Here is a 15240-nt window from a genome sequence, read left to right as displayed (position 1 = left end):
AATTCCTTTATGTTCTAGACTTTCCTCCTGGGACTCCAGAGTGAATGTTTCAAGTCCTACTGTAGCTCATGCTGCCAGTGGTACCTGGGTTGTTCCCGCAGAGCAAGGAATGGAAGCCATGATACTGTCTTCCATCTTGTGAATAGTTGTGCAAAGGTGCATTTTCACAGTCTCCATAAGCTAAAGTTTTCCTACTGTTGCAAGGAGATTGTTGGCCTTGGTCACATGTTCCTGCCATCTCCCTTGTGCTGGGACTATTGCTCACATGTAGTCATCTAGAGCAAGCTTAAAAGTAATCCAGAAAGAGAAGTTAGTGCTAGCACCAGCAAAATGCAATGGACTAGGTGTGAAAAATGAAAAGCCTAGACCCCAATCGTTTGTGGCAGAATGTGCACTAGATCGACTTAGTTATTATGGTACAGCACTTCTAGCCGTTGGCAATTAAATTTCCTATTCATTCCCTCTTTTGCTGAGCCCATCAGGTGAAGCCTCTTGCTGCTAGCCTGTTATATTGTTAGTAGGTGACCACAAGCATGTTGAAGTGACTTTGAGCCTGTAGAATTGAGCTTTCAAAGTTACAGCATGTTGGGGTTAGAGTTGCTCTGACATCCTGTGTTCGTTCCTTGTGTGCATTTGCGCTGTGATGCAGTTCTCAGTTACTAAATGTTGCGGTCTCTCTTTGTCTCATTGCCTCTCTTCTTGGGTGCAGGAGGCAGGTGGTGAGCAAGGTGGCAGATCAATTTGTTGATGTGTCCATTACAGATGTCCTGTACAATGTTGATGGGTATGGAAGAAGCAGGGTAAGAAATTTTTTTTTTGGTGTATTTTGATGCTCCAGATAGAGTTACAAAGTCACTTTCTTTAAATGTAGCCTTTTGTCTATACATACGGTTGCTTTTTCACTGCTAATATCTCAGAGTATATTCTACCTTTAATTTTAAGGATTTATTTCTGTAGCTTTGAGGAACATCATGTAGTTGCACACTTCAACATTCAGTTTACAAGTGAAAATCCAGTTTGCTAAGAATTTCAAAGTAATTCTAGCCCAGCAGATAAGTTACAGGTTGGACTTACGTAATTTGTTGCATTTCACCATTTTCATATAACTTAACTGAAAACTAAAATAGAAAAAGATTTCCAGGGTACCGTGGTCTTATTTACTATCTTAAGCACTCCCAAGATATTGATTTGCATTAAAAATAATTAAAAAAAATTGGCTAGTTGACCAGTTTCTGCTTACCCAAGTGTTTCTCCCCCACCTCATTGTCCCTGAAAAGAAAGATATGTCAGCCTTTCAGAAAGATAGCCATCATTTAATAGGCTTATTTCCTCTACAGGCTAAAATTTTGAAATTTAGGCCCTCATCCTGCAACTGTTTAAGCATGCTTAATTTCAAGCACATGCTTATTTACAGGATCCAGATTTGTTTGTCTAATTACTTTATAGCACCAGTGAAGCCAGGCTGTCCAACTCTCAGTCCCATCTGTTGGGAGGGGGAGGGAGGAACTTGATTCTGTATGTTCCAAAAAGCTGTTCCACCCCTAGCCACCAGAAGCAATTTATCTTTCAGATCCAGAGATGGTGGTATTCAGGAACACATGGTAGATAATTTTATCATAGTACATTATCCTGAGCTCAGAATGGTTGTGGTTCATAGGGAGCAGGGCGCCAAGGAGATCTTATGGATTGCTTCATTATAAGTGCCTATAAATTCTCTAGTACTGCATATTGATACATATTATTGACTTGTTTTATTTATGACACTGAGATAGTGAGTTGTTCTTGCAAAGCTGTAGCATTATGAGTGTCGTAATACCACTAGTCCATCACCTTTTGTTCAACAGGTTTAAATATGCCCAATTCCACTGTTATTTCCTCGTGCTAGTCAAGAAGTATAATAGACACATACTTTTAGAATAGTTTGAAACTTTTATAATATTTAGTGATGTTTATGTTGACAGGTCTTTGTTTTCATTTTTAAACTGAAGGCAAAGGGCCAAATCTGCTTGTTTGGTTCATGCAAGAATATGTGAGAGTAAGAAGAGGGCTTGTTGGAAAATCCAAATTTGTATATATAAGTCTCATTATTTAAAGATAATAACATTAGGAGTTAGATTTTTTTTCTGTTAAGTTTGGCTACAAAATCACCTGAGCCTTTTTTCTTAATTTTATTTGAACATCCTTTTAAGAGAACAACACAGTCACACACATCTCTTCCCATAATATCTAATGTAAACTTCATGTAACTTGAGCATAAATAGAAATTGGAGAGAGAGCTATGTGTGACTGCTAGAACATACAGAAAAACCCTCAGAATTTTCTTAGAACAGTTTTTAAAGGAAAAAAAATATCAATGAATTTTTCATTTTGTTAAATGCAGTGTATTGGACTTCTCTCAGTGGGCAGCTGTAAGAGCTAGTTATCTTTCATTACAGGGTAATTAGTCCACAGTTTTCTCCAAGGAACTGTGTGTAAGATTTAAATAAGAACATCTTCTCTTAATAATACTATTAGTAATACTACTACGTGCATCCTTTTACAAATAAATAGTGAAGGAGATGACAGAATTTTGTGAAGTGGTATCTCTTACTATGGCTGTGCCTGACATCATTATCCCATATGTACACTAGTGCTTGCTCAACTGATGAGAGGGCATCACAGAAATACTACTTTACCATCCTCCCTCTCTCAGACTAGCTGCTCCTCCCAAGTGCTTCCATACCAGTGCTGGTATAGGGAGTTCCCTCTTGTCCCTGCTTGCCCCCAGCTGTGTCTTCCCAGCACTGTGCCTATCTTGTGGTGACCTTGTAATGAAATTGGATGAGCTTGTCTTTCAGAGGTGGGAGTCTTTGGATGGGATTTTTTCTGTTTTAAAACAATTATTTCATTGATCTAACGGGTATCGCTTTTGTCTGCAAAGCTAAAGGAACAGCATACTTTAGTACAGATGTAGAAATAAATGGCTAGAGACAGCAGTACCACCAGTTGTTAGAGAAGAAAGATCAGTATGACAAGGCTCTGCTTTCTTTTAAAAGAAATGAATGTTGTGAGATGCAGTAGGAAGCTCCATATCTCTTTACCTCAGATAATCTAAGAGGGTCTTGTCTTGTTTTTTAACAAGGATTGTGCCAAGTTCTTTGTACTGTTGGTTGCTGACCAGAGATGATGATGATCCTGATATTCTTCACTTAAAGCTATAGAGTAGATGAGTTTGCAGGAGATCCCTGGAGACCTAGTCCCTCTCTCAAAGCAGGATCAACTGCAACAGGTTGCTTAGGGCCGTATCCAGTTGGGTTTGGAATATCTCCGAGGGTGGAGATTCCACAGCCTCTCTGGGCTACCCATTCCTGTGTTTGACCGCCTTCTTCCACTATCCCTTGCCATCTCATGTGTCAGTCATCACCATTGCCATGGCAGTACCTGTGTAACACCCAGTTCTTGCCTATTAGTGACTCTCTGCCACAGGCATCTCTGGCCTCTGAATGTAATTTTCAGTCGTCCTGCCTTGTTCAGTCCTGTCTGTACCTTTTCTGCACGCTTTCCCCTGTGCACCCCATATATGTCTGGTGACAGTGTATTTGTTTGACAGTTGTCATGACTGCCACTGTCCCTTCTAGGGACTGTCCCTCAAAATCCTCTAAGCACCGTTTGCCTGTTCAGCTGTTTCTAGCCAATATGGTTCCTGAAATAATGGCTGTGCAGCTGCACGGATGCTGCTTGCAGTGCGAGAGGCAAGGAGGAATTGAGACCTGGAGTGCGGATACTGTCTTTTTGGGTCACTACTCAGTGACAGTTTACTATAACCTATGGGACGGCATCCTGTCCTTGGGGTTTTATAATGTCTTTAATCTTGAGTAACTGTTATCCCAGTTCTGTTTTTTAGTAACTGCAGGGTCAGTATATGCTGGCTTTGGTAGAAGAGAGTGTATTGGTTCAGTGAATTAAACCTGGTTTGGTGGGGGTAAACAAACTAAACCACAAAGCAATCCAAACAGACAGATGTGTGCACGTGCACTTTTTTGTTGCTGATACAATTGATTTACTGCTTGTTTAGCTCTTAACTAATGTTTATTAATGTGATTGACAAATTGATATTTATTTTTGAATAAATATGCCTATTTATCATATGATGTTGTTTTTCAAATGTCAGAAATTAAATCTAGTGCTTGTTTAATGACTCTTTTCTTGTGGGAAAATAACTCCAGTTTACCAACAAGATGCAGACACTTCCAGTTTTCTGAAGTGAGCTCAGTGATCTGCTCTGCATCTCGTAGTGTAGTTTCTGGCATCTTTATAAACTCTCTTGAAGGTCTTCAAAACAGTCTTTATAAAATATTTGAGGATGGCCACATGTACTGAGGAAATACCACCTTGTCTCGATATCAGTGATGGCAGTTATTTGGCAGGAGGTAAATTAGTAGTCTTCATGTGAGAACAGGAAGGATCCTAAACTACACCAGCCAGCTGAGAAAAGGGAGCTGTAGGTGGGTACAGTGGAGTTATCCATGTTAGAATTTGGTCAGGGCAGTGGGCTTAACAGTCTTGCTTTAATGAAGTATTGCTTATTCAGTGTCTTTGTCTCTTACGGTGTTTGAGAAATGACACTTTTCAGTGTAGTTGTGTGCTTTGCTCAACTCTGTTTGTCAATATGTAGAGTGGTTATTAGGAAGATGATTCTAGGGTCAGTTATCTTCCTGGCTATCAATACCAGAGTTCCTGATGCTTAACTCATCAGTAAATTCAGGGTGGTGTGAGCTTGGACAGTCATCTTAAGTTTTAATTTTGTCTCTGAATATGCAGTATAAATATAATGATGATCACCTACCTTTGAAAGCATTGTAGAATGTCTGGAAAAATACCAGACAGATTTTTTCAATGTGATTTCCCCCCCGCCCCCCCTTCTGATTTATTATTAAGGGTGGTGTTTTTTTTTTTTTTGCAGGCATCCAATAAATGCCCTTTGACTGCAAGGTCAGTGTAACATCTCAATAACACAGTGCTAATCTGTCATTACTTGTTGACTTCCAAATATACTCTCATGCCTGTCTGTCGTGTGTCGTCGTCGTCCCGTCCCGTGTCCGCCGTCCGTCCCGTCCCCGCCCCCCCCCCCCCCCCCCCCCGAAACAAGAAAAACACCCAAAACCCCATGAGCTAAGGCGTTGCAAAGTGCACTTACTAATCAGGCTATACGGTTGTGTTCTGTATTCATTTGTGAAGCTTCACATTCATCTTTAGAACAGGAGAAATAGTATGGCTGTATAAAGAGTGTCTTGTGCCCGTGCATTTTCTTAATCTGCTCTAACATTCAGGTTTTTAGACTGTTTGTTATTCCATTTGTCTTCCCTACTGAACTCTCATTTTGAGAGTTTGTTATAGAAAATTTTGTATATACAATAAACTTGGGTCCTTGGTAATGTGAGGCATTGGTTTGGCTAGAAGGATGCTCCCCTGTTTCTGCCTCTCATCATTCTGTCCTGCTTTTTCTCCATGAGTGCCTGGTTTTCATTTAGAGTAATGTATATTTTGTGTTAAACATCTCATTGAGCGTCCTCTGCCAAGCTGAAGACTTTTTTTCCAGACTGAAAGCCAAATGGCCTAGAAAATAAAGTGCTGCTAACTTTCTCTACTGAATTCAGTAAAGTGCTTTTTTTTTTTTACTCCAAACAAATTAAAAATACCATGTAGGTTGAATCCTAATTAAAAAAAAATGTTTTCAATTAGGAGATCTAGTACTCTTGAAGAATAAATTTTACTTAATTGTATTCTGAAATAAAGTAGCTTAATAGTGTTTGACTATTTGACTGTGGCTGAAATTTAGTCTTTAATTGATAAGATGGAGTACTTATGTAGCACATCAAACAAGGAATCTTTCTTACCTTACTAACATGTTCAGGATGGCTTTGTGCAACACTGACACGTTACATTTTGAACTAAGAGCTCGTATTAATGATTAAACAAATGCTGCTTTTTACATCAGGCAAAATCTTGTGTGGTCATGCAACTGATAGAACTTTTTTGTGTTGCATGAAAAATGAAATGGTCTTCATGAGGCTCGATGATTGGGAAGACTAAGATTACACTTGTTAGTGTTTGCCATTTCCTTTGTGCATACCTGATTTCTTCTCTTTATCTTCGTGTAATCAGCAGCTATATCCATTTCCAGGATCTAATTGAACGTAATGAAGAAAGAGGTTGGGCTGTTAAGCTTCCACATTCTCTTCTCTTTGTGCTGCTCATGGTGCTAAAAAGAGATGAGTTAACATAAACCTGAGTAGGCTGTTTAACCTTCTTTCTCTTCTGGAAATGTAGATGCAATAACATTTGCAGCTGAAAAGGCTCATTCGCAGTTTCTAATGTTTAAGGATGCAAATGAAGCATTTTGTCTTTTCTGTCGCCTGGAGGTGTTAAGCAAGGAAACAGAAAGAGGTTTCTAGGATTAGTTCCACAGATTTCTTTTATCATGTAAAAATCAAGGGTGGTTTCAATGCCATGAAGTGAAGAAAAGCAATATGGAAACCATCCAGGGAAAATTCTTAAGTTTCGTTTGTTTCTACCTAAATTTTCTGGGTATTCATTACTACTGATGTAGTCGAATACTCAAACTTTTTGCAACACAGCAGGACTAAGTTCCTGTGCCTGTGCATTGGGTGGTGTGTGTGTGGGAGGAATGTTTTATAGGTAATGAAGCAATTCATCATTGATGGTGGCATGTCACACAAACTACTGTATGTTCAAGTTTTATACTTTGTAGTTGAGAAATGCTTCTAAAAACTTGTGTAACTCAGGATTGCATTTGGCTTCCGGACAAAGACATAAAATAATACGTAGACCATCTAAAGCTTTAATCTGTTTTGAAGTGAAATTATCAAGTAAAACTTCAGCTTGATGATCAGATCCAAAGTGAAAACTTGTAAGTATAGAGCCCCAGAGGTATTTCTTGTTTTTCTCAGTGTCTTGTAGCTTTGAGTCCTTGGAAGAAGCTGCCTCTGTGCTTCTTTTCACTTGCAAAGATATGACCTGGAAGATGAATACCATTTATTGCACTTAGAAGTATAATGTACGTTATGAAATGTTGACTAATGAGACTTTTAAAAAAATTTAAAAATACAAAAGGAAATCAATACAAGCACATTTACCCTTTGTACATATAATCTATGATACTATGAGTTCACAACTTGTATTTTAAGGAAGACATCTACAGATTAGCCTGATTCTTGCAGTTTTGACTTTGTAAACCTACCACTTCTGTGGAATTAAATAGGAGATGACTTCAGAGTTTGTTTAAAAGCTATTTTCTGTGCAGCATTTGTGCTTAAGATGATGCTGACCATCTAGATTTATTCTGGCTGTTCCCTGGTGTTTATGCAGGAGATTGTGCACCTTTTCTGAAAGGTGCACGTGCTTTTGGGACAGTGGAGTTAAGTAGCCTTAGATGGTTCTTATCCTGGTTCAGCAACTGTGCCTTTTGTTTAAACTGAGCTTTAGAGTAGTCTAACAGATTGATTTTTCTCTTCCCATGCCCAGTATTTGAGTATACATATACTACACTTTGAAAAACATAAATATGCCTACCTTTCTCTATGTGATATATAGATATATGCAGTTTGTGCATTCTATTCAATTTCAGGTAAGGTTTTTTTATTCTTTTCTAAAGAAACACTTCCAGTGTGTCACTTCCTCCTACAATATGTACTCCTATTTGAGATGGTCAGTACAGAAATGGCACAGTAGTGTCACAAGTGACATAGCTTGTGTGGTGGGTCTGGCCTCTAAAATGCAGTGTGTTTTGGAGCCAAGTAACAGTAAGTTTTTAGTTCAAAGTAGAACTTAGAACAAGCAATGAGGTCTGGCGGGCTGGGCAGCACAGTTCTTCGCCGTCACCTCCTTCCTCTAGCAAGTGGCATTGGGCTCTGTCACTTTCCCAGTTGCCAATTAACCTTTTACTGCAGAGGCTAGTTGCTATCACAGTCTACCTGCCTGCTGCTTATGCAACTCAAGGTGATTGTAATACTCCATCTCCTTCCCAAACCCTCAAACAAAACAAAAGCCAGACTTCCAGAAATAACTACAGTAGTCAAAAGTAGATGTAGTCAGAGAGAAGTAGGATGCTACAGCCCTTCCCCTCCCCTATAGCATGTTTATCCTACTTATATCGCATACTGTGTTCACTTAAGAGATGCTATGCTGTTCTGTCATAAGCCTGTACAGAGGGCTGTAGCTTGCTTTTCTTCAGCATGGCTCATTTTTTTAAATACTTGTTCTAATGAAGGATGCTGCTGTACCTGTGTTGTCTTTTGTCTCTTGTGTGTGTATATAAATGTGTATATATTCTCAACATCTTTTGGCTTCAGAAGTTCTGCTTATTATCATTGGCCACTCCTCTATATCTTTTTTATTCTGAGCTTTCAGAATAGCAGCAACAGGGCCCAGTTGCTTGAGCTGATAGTTCGTTTCTGTGTGTCTAGCAGAAAACTTCAGGGTGTGCTTTCATGTCCACTGTGTTCTGTTGTAGAGCATTTTACCAGTTCAGGATTTCCTAGGTTGAGTGAGTGCTTCTTATAATATAGTCTTATAGTATATTTCCTAGGGGAATTCCTTTCCAGTGTTCAATGGACAGTCCCTGTATTGCAAGGTGATCGCTTACGTCCCGACCTCTTTCAACAGATGTCAGTGTGCCTGTGTTTCTTTTTCTGGTAGGACTCCTGAATATTGTCTGTCTTTGGATGTTTTATTTGGCCACTTCAACTGGATTTTTCTGTTCTGCCTGGTTATTTTCTAGGTTGTTTAAGCCTCTGTTGGACCTTTGTTTTGCTGCCAGCTCTGCTTCTCAGCACTGCATTTAGCCTCTGTGACTTAGAGGCTTTTTAGTCCATCTGGCTATTCTGGTCATCCTTGAACTGTGCTGCTTATCTGCTCTGCTTTGTATGTGGTTGCAGGCAGCTGCTTGTACAGGTCTGTTTCTTTTTGATGAGCTATGAGGTGTAGATGGGAGATGGTATTCCTGGAAGATTGCAGTTTTTCTGGAACTCTGATACTGTTTGTGATTACCAGACTACTTCCGTCTCTTCCCTTCCCCATTGGATCTACCTCCTTGACTGGCTGTGTGTCAAGAGGGCAGAAAAATTGAGGCAGTCATTCCCCAGTACAAAGTGAAAGAATTTATCATCTGCATGCAAGTATTTCATGGAAACCTTTTCCAGATTTTTCTGTGGAAGAAAAACCTGAGAGTTGGGACAAAACCTCTTTGAAAAGCTGATCTATGATAACACTTTCTACTGGAGTTCTTATCTGTGGGCCTTCCTTTATAATCTCATTTACCAATAAGTTCTTGAGTAAGTGTGGCAAGTAGTTACCTACTCTGCTGATCTTGCTGATATCTCACTGCAACAGAATCTTGGTTTTGCTTCTCTTCTGCCCCTAACTTGTTCCACTACTTGACAGCACATGTCAAAGATCCTGGTTCAAGGCAGTGGCTTTGATGCTTCAAACTTCGTCCATTCTGCGATTCAAACAGTGCTCCTCAGAAGCAACGAACCTTAAAACAGAAATGCAGACTCGAACACAAAAGCAGGCCAATATGGCAGCACGCAGTTGTCCCCACAAACCTGAGCATTTGAGGATATGCCTTTCCCCAAAAGAAGGTTCTTGTTCCCTGTTGCATGCTCCAGCAGCTTATGTGGTCCATCCTCCAGTGCCCATTAAGCTTTTCTGTTTAGCTAGTTTTAACTCATGAAAGCAATGGAAAACACTTCTCACAAAAAAACTAGGCCGTTGTCTGCCATGTTGGTCATCTAGGTCAACTAAGGAGTGCCAGAGCCTGCCCTGGAGAAGAGGGATAGGTAGGACTGTGAAAAGGGATGTGCAGGAGACGAAGGAGAGAGAACGGGGAAAAAGCAGCTAGGTTGGCTCAGTTACTTCTACAGTTAATCCTGACAGGCTGCAGGCTCAGAGCCTACCCAGCCAGCGGTGCTGGGGTTAAGCCAGTTTCTCCTGAGTGAATTACTGTCACTGTCTTTCAGTAAGTAGTACCCTGAGTTTGGGTGTTTGAAAACATCATAGGTAAGTCTGAGTTTGAGAACATATCATTCAATGGCTGTATGTAACAGATTGTTTGGGTTCTTCTGTAAATTTCATGAGCTTGTTTAAAACCAGCTCTGTTTACATAGGAAAGCTTATTTTCAATAAGGCAGGGCAGCTACAATTGCTCCTTGATCTTGCCATTCTCTTAGCCATTTCCTCCTCAGAGGTGGGAAACATTTTCCTACAACTAGCTGTTTCAGGTACCAGGGAAAGAACAAGCACAAAGACTGTGTTATTATCATTGCTTCTGTGTGGTAAGATAATTATAGGGGCTCTTGCACCTGAAAGTAGCTGGGCACTTGGAGTATGTTTTGCCATATCAGTGTGCTGTGAGTGGAAGAATCCCCTTGCCAAATGATCCTGAGAGAGAAAGCACAAGATTCTCAATAACTGTGTTTCTGTACACCTCCTTGTTGGTTGGAGCTGCTCCTGTTAAGCTGGTGTTACGTGCAGATTCAAATATCTTGGCTTGAATGAGGACACCAAAAAGTGTGTTTAATTGTCCATAACTAACGTGGTAAAAGACAGAGGAAAAGTTTTAGTATCACTTGTTTTGTCTAAAGCTGAGTTGGAACTGTTCAGTCATTTCCTGCAGCGCTGGGAGGCCTGGCAGCAAGTTGGCTGGTTTGCCACATATTCATAAGCCCACAGAAGAGTATATGTTGCCAAGGGAGCTAGCGTGTGTAAAAGTTTATTATGCATTTTTCCCTCCTTCATGCTTTCTATCTTTAGTTTTGCTTATGCTGTCACTGAGCTGACTCCATTACTGACTATATAATACAGTAATTGTGAATTTCTGCATCCATAATTTCCAGGTTGAGAGGTGCAAAGGAAACTCCTCTTCTAGGATCAGTCTCTCCAGTTACCTCAGGTCTGCAAGAGTTTGCCAGATGGACAGGTCCTTTCCAAATGTTGGGAGTATGGCGATTTACACTAGCATAGGTCCATTTGACCCAGTCTGTTCCCAGAGCAGTCAGACATGGTCGACAGGCAGCAAAGGTCACATACAGCTCAACCCCAGACTTCTCAAATGGATTTTCCAAATCTTGCCTTTGCTTCTCCTACTTTTGACATTTTTAGTTTTTGCTATATTTGGGGTCCTCTGTTCCCTGAGGGTAGAATAAGGCTTTTGTCTGGCTTCTAAAAAAAAAAAAAAAAGAGAATTAACTGCTTGCAATTTCTTAAAGCAGTACAATTAAAACAGCTACTGCTCCTCTCAAAAATAAAAATAGAGGGATGTTGGGGAAAACTCTCCAATATCTACTACTTAGACAAAGAAAAAACTAACTTTCTTAGCATGGAATGTATTCTGAAGTTGCTCTTTTATAAAATATTCCTTATTGTTTGTCTGTAGCTTTGACTAGGCAAAGTAAAGCAGTGATACACAGGTATCATAGGTATGTTTCTAAAGCAAATGCTGGTACATGTTTATGGTGAAACTTGGTATGTTCCCTAAAGCCAGGTAATTAGTTTTCAAGGCTGGAGTACACTGCTGAATGTGTGTGGGAGTAACAGAACTTTTGGAAGAACTTGTTTGATATGCAGTGTGTAAGCTTGTGTACGTACAGCAGAGGTTCTAGATTTGCCAGTGTGGCAACAGGCACCGTGTGTGGACATACTGTCATCAGGCACTGGAAGTGTTTCCTGCACAGTTTCACCACTTTTGTGTGTTTCATAAACTAAGGATACTAATGGATGAGTGCTGATAAATCTTTGTGGGAGCTGAAGATGTTACTGCCACATTCTTTCTTATGGTCTATTATTGGCATTTTCAGTATCAGGAACTAGAGCTTTGAACAGGTTATTTAGTAAATTTCATGTGAGTATTGGCAGTGAAGAAACTGGGGCACTTTTCTGGTGATGAGGCTTTGGCAGAGGGCTTGAGCAAGCATTTTGAGTGATGGGGACTTAAATTATGGTAGCAGAACTTGCAAGAGTTTGTCTAGCAGTGCCTTAAGCTGACAAAGTATTTTTTGTGAATTTAGCTAGTTAATATGTCAGAGAATGCATACCTTTTCTATGTAAGAGGTGGTTTGATGTATTGACTGGAAACCAGTGGATCCCACTTGGTTTGTTAACTTACTTTTGATTTATGAATATTGCAGCGTGACAAGTTACATGGTTTCAGGTATCTTGTGATATCACATTGAGTTAAATTATTTTGTTTCAGATTTTGTTGCTGCGAAATAACGGGATGTGATGACTACCCCAGTTGACTAACCTTATAGGTGAATAGCTGGTGGTACTAAGATGCTGCTTGTTCACAATTAAAGAGCAGTTCTGTGTAAGGTGCAAAGGTTCAGAGCAGTTAAAGCTAAGAGGTGCTTGTGTAGACAAGTGCAGTTTGTAAATTCTGGGCATTAAAAAAGCCCCAAAGATGCAGGTTGAAGCAGGTGATATTTGCATTAGAGTAATGTGAATCTGCTGCACATCATCTAGTACTTAATTTTTAGTAAGTAGTGTTGGTTGTATCCACATGGGATATTACAGCTCTACAAGATTCGTGTAACAAATACACTGGATTAATTTCTTGAAATAGTCTGGAGTGTTTCTTCTCAGGTGGTTCATGAATCTCTCCTGAATGGTGCTGTTCTCTTCTTATCCAACTACCTGCTTGGGAAGGAGCAGGAAATGAACTGGGCACTTTGAAAGTCCATGCCACAAGTCAGTGAGAGGAGACAGTAAGTCAAGCAAGATGTCCCCTCCATGCCTTTCACTGGGAAGGTGCATACTTACTGATGTCATGAATGTAATTCCCATCTTCTCCTGTGACCTCCAGTTTGAATGAAGGCTTTGTTATTTTCTGACAAAAGAAAGTCAGAGGAGGAAGAGAAACGGTGTAAAAGTAGAGTATTGGAAATAGACTGCAAGCTGGAAGTCTTGGATGGTCTGTCTGGGCAGCAAAAGTTTTGAACCCACTGCCTTGACCTCTGGAGATCCCATGTTTTTGATGGTAGACTTTGAGAAGAGAGTGGGGAGAGGAAACAATACATGGTGAAGTTTGAAGTGGCATTGATCAGGATGCACATGTCAGTGTTATGGCAGAAACTGTAGAAATAAGGTATTTCCATGTTAGGAGTGATACAAGAGGGACAGCATAATCTCCAGTTGCCAAGTATGTAAGTGAACCTTTTCCACAAAGCTTTTTGAGATTGAAATACAGTCTGATGATAGAAGGGAACTCTGCCCTATCTCCAGGTATATGCAGGCACTTAGTTAAAACTCTCTTGTTAAGAGGAAATGAGGTATCAGTTTTCAGTTTGTAATCTGAAATGGTCAGCTCCAAACTTTGTGTCATTGTGGTTTCAAGCATCAACTCATTGCTTCCCTTCTTCAAAAAGTGAATTCCTTTAGCGTTCAGATCCTTTGGCACTATGATTTATTTAGAATTAATAATTCTGCACCCTCATGTTGGTCTTCCTATTCCCTCCTCCCTCCTATTGCAGTCTTCCCAACTCTGTAAAACAGCTATTGATCAAATCAGTATTACTGAGGTGCTGAGCTAATAAGCTCACTGTAGTAGAGAAGAGGTGGGCTGAGATAAAATCCCAGATCATAGAATGGTTTGTGTTGGAAGGGACCTTAAAGATCATCTAGCTCCACTCCCCTGCCATGGGCAGGGACACCTTCCACTAGACCAGGTTGCTCAAAGCCCCGTCCAACCTGGCCTTGAACACTGCCAGGGAGGGGACAGCCACAGCTTCTCTGGGCAACCTGTGCCAGCGTCTCACCACCCTCACAGTAAAGAATTTCTTCCTTATAGCTAGTCTAAATCTGCTCTCTTTCAGTTTAAAACTGTTACCCCTCATCCTATCACTACACTCCCTGATAAAGGGTCCCCCTCCCCATCTTTTCTGTCAGCCCCCTTTAAGTACTGGAAGGCCGCTGTAAGGTTTCCCCGGAGCCTTCTCTTCTCCAGGCTGAACAACCCCAACTCTCTCAGCCTGTCCTCATAAGGAAGGTGCTCCAGCCCCCTGATCATCTTCATGGCCCTTCTCTGGACCTGCTCCAACAGGTCCACGTCCTTATGTTGGGGGTCCCAGACCTGGACACAGTACTCCAGGTACTCATGAGAGTGGAGTAGATGGTTCATTTTGAGTTGAAACTAACAAGCCTTTGATGTAGTGGAACTGATGCTCAGCATTTGGTTTGGGTGTCTTTGCACTGAGCTTCCTAGCGTGTCTGTAATACTTACCTGATCTTTTCTCTGTTATCTGTAGCACCCTGTTAGCTAGGATGATAGGAAGTTGTCTACGCAGAGCTATTACACTCTTCCTGCTAGGAAGCTGCTGACAGTGAAATCAGTGACTCCCAAGTGTGTTGAGAGCTCTCAGCTCTTGTAAGATCGTGAATAGGAGGACATTGTTCTCCAACTTAAAATACATATTTGTCCTGTGTTTGTTCTGTGGTCATGTACTGCCATCATGTAAATACATAAAGCTTCAGCAAAATTACTTTTTATTGTTATCTGGCAACCCTGACATACGCAGCACAAGTGTATGTCAGAAAGACAAAATATTAAGACACAAATTCTGATATAAGAAATTGAATGTTTGCCATTTGTTAGTGTTGGTATTAAATAAACTGCCTATCAGCTGGAAACAAGTTGTTTTTAAGCATTTCACGGGTGTCTTGGAATTGGGCAGGAAAGAAAAAAAAAATCAATGAAACAGTTGGAAAAAATTGCACATAGAAAAAAAACATTTGATTTTTTTTTTTCCTATGGTACAAAAGATGTTAAGTTGCCCAAAATATGCATGTACTCAGTGAATATGTCAGTAACTTCCAGTGAAACAGTTTTGATAGAATTGCCTTTAGCTCAATATAGTACTGACCCTGGAGAGGATTGAAAAAATGTCTGTACTTGATCACTGAAATCTGTTGCTGGCATAGAGAAACAGGAGGAGGAAAAATGCAATTCAGTGTTCTACCTACACATTAAAGTATTAAAGTTGAAGTATTAAAGTACTAATTATTAAATGTATAACTATAACTGATAAACTATTAAATGTTACCCTATTTGCACGTTAGTATGGAAAAGACAGTTGCCTGAAAGAACAGGGGAAACATTATTTCACTTATTGCCCTTATTTTCAAGATCTCTAAATACATTGAGTGAGAGACTGCGCTTTCATTTTGATGTTTCATCAGGGTTTGGTT

The 15240-nt window shown here is 40.2% G+C and overlaps 1 protein-coding gene across 4 annotated transcripts in view; it reads left to right on the top strand.

Moving 5' to 3' along the window:
* Window positions 1-15240, top strand: part of PCCA (propionyl-CoA carboxylase subunit alpha) — a 289977-nt gene that overhangs the window by 61696 nt on the left and 213041 nt on the right. For 2 of the 4 annotated variants that reach the window (XM_074815376.1, XM_074815377.1), the window contains one exon: window positions 710-800. The exons of the other annotated variants lie outside the window; for them this stretch is intronic. In XM_074815376.1, the coding sequence (XP_074671477.1) occupies window positions 710-800 (91 nt within the window). The remainder of the gene's footprint in view (window positions 1-709; window positions 801-15240) is intronic. 4 annotated transcript variants of the gene reach the window in all.

Source organism: Strix aluco, chromosome 2, assembly GCF_031877795.1.
Source record: "Strix aluco isolate bStrAlu1 chromosome 2, bStrAlu1.hap1, whole genome shotgun sequence".
Lineage (NCBI taxonomy): Eukaryota > Metazoa > Chordata > Aves > Strigiformes > Strigidae > Strix > Strix aluco.
This window is presented reverse-complemented; position numbering and strand designations above follow the sequence as displayed.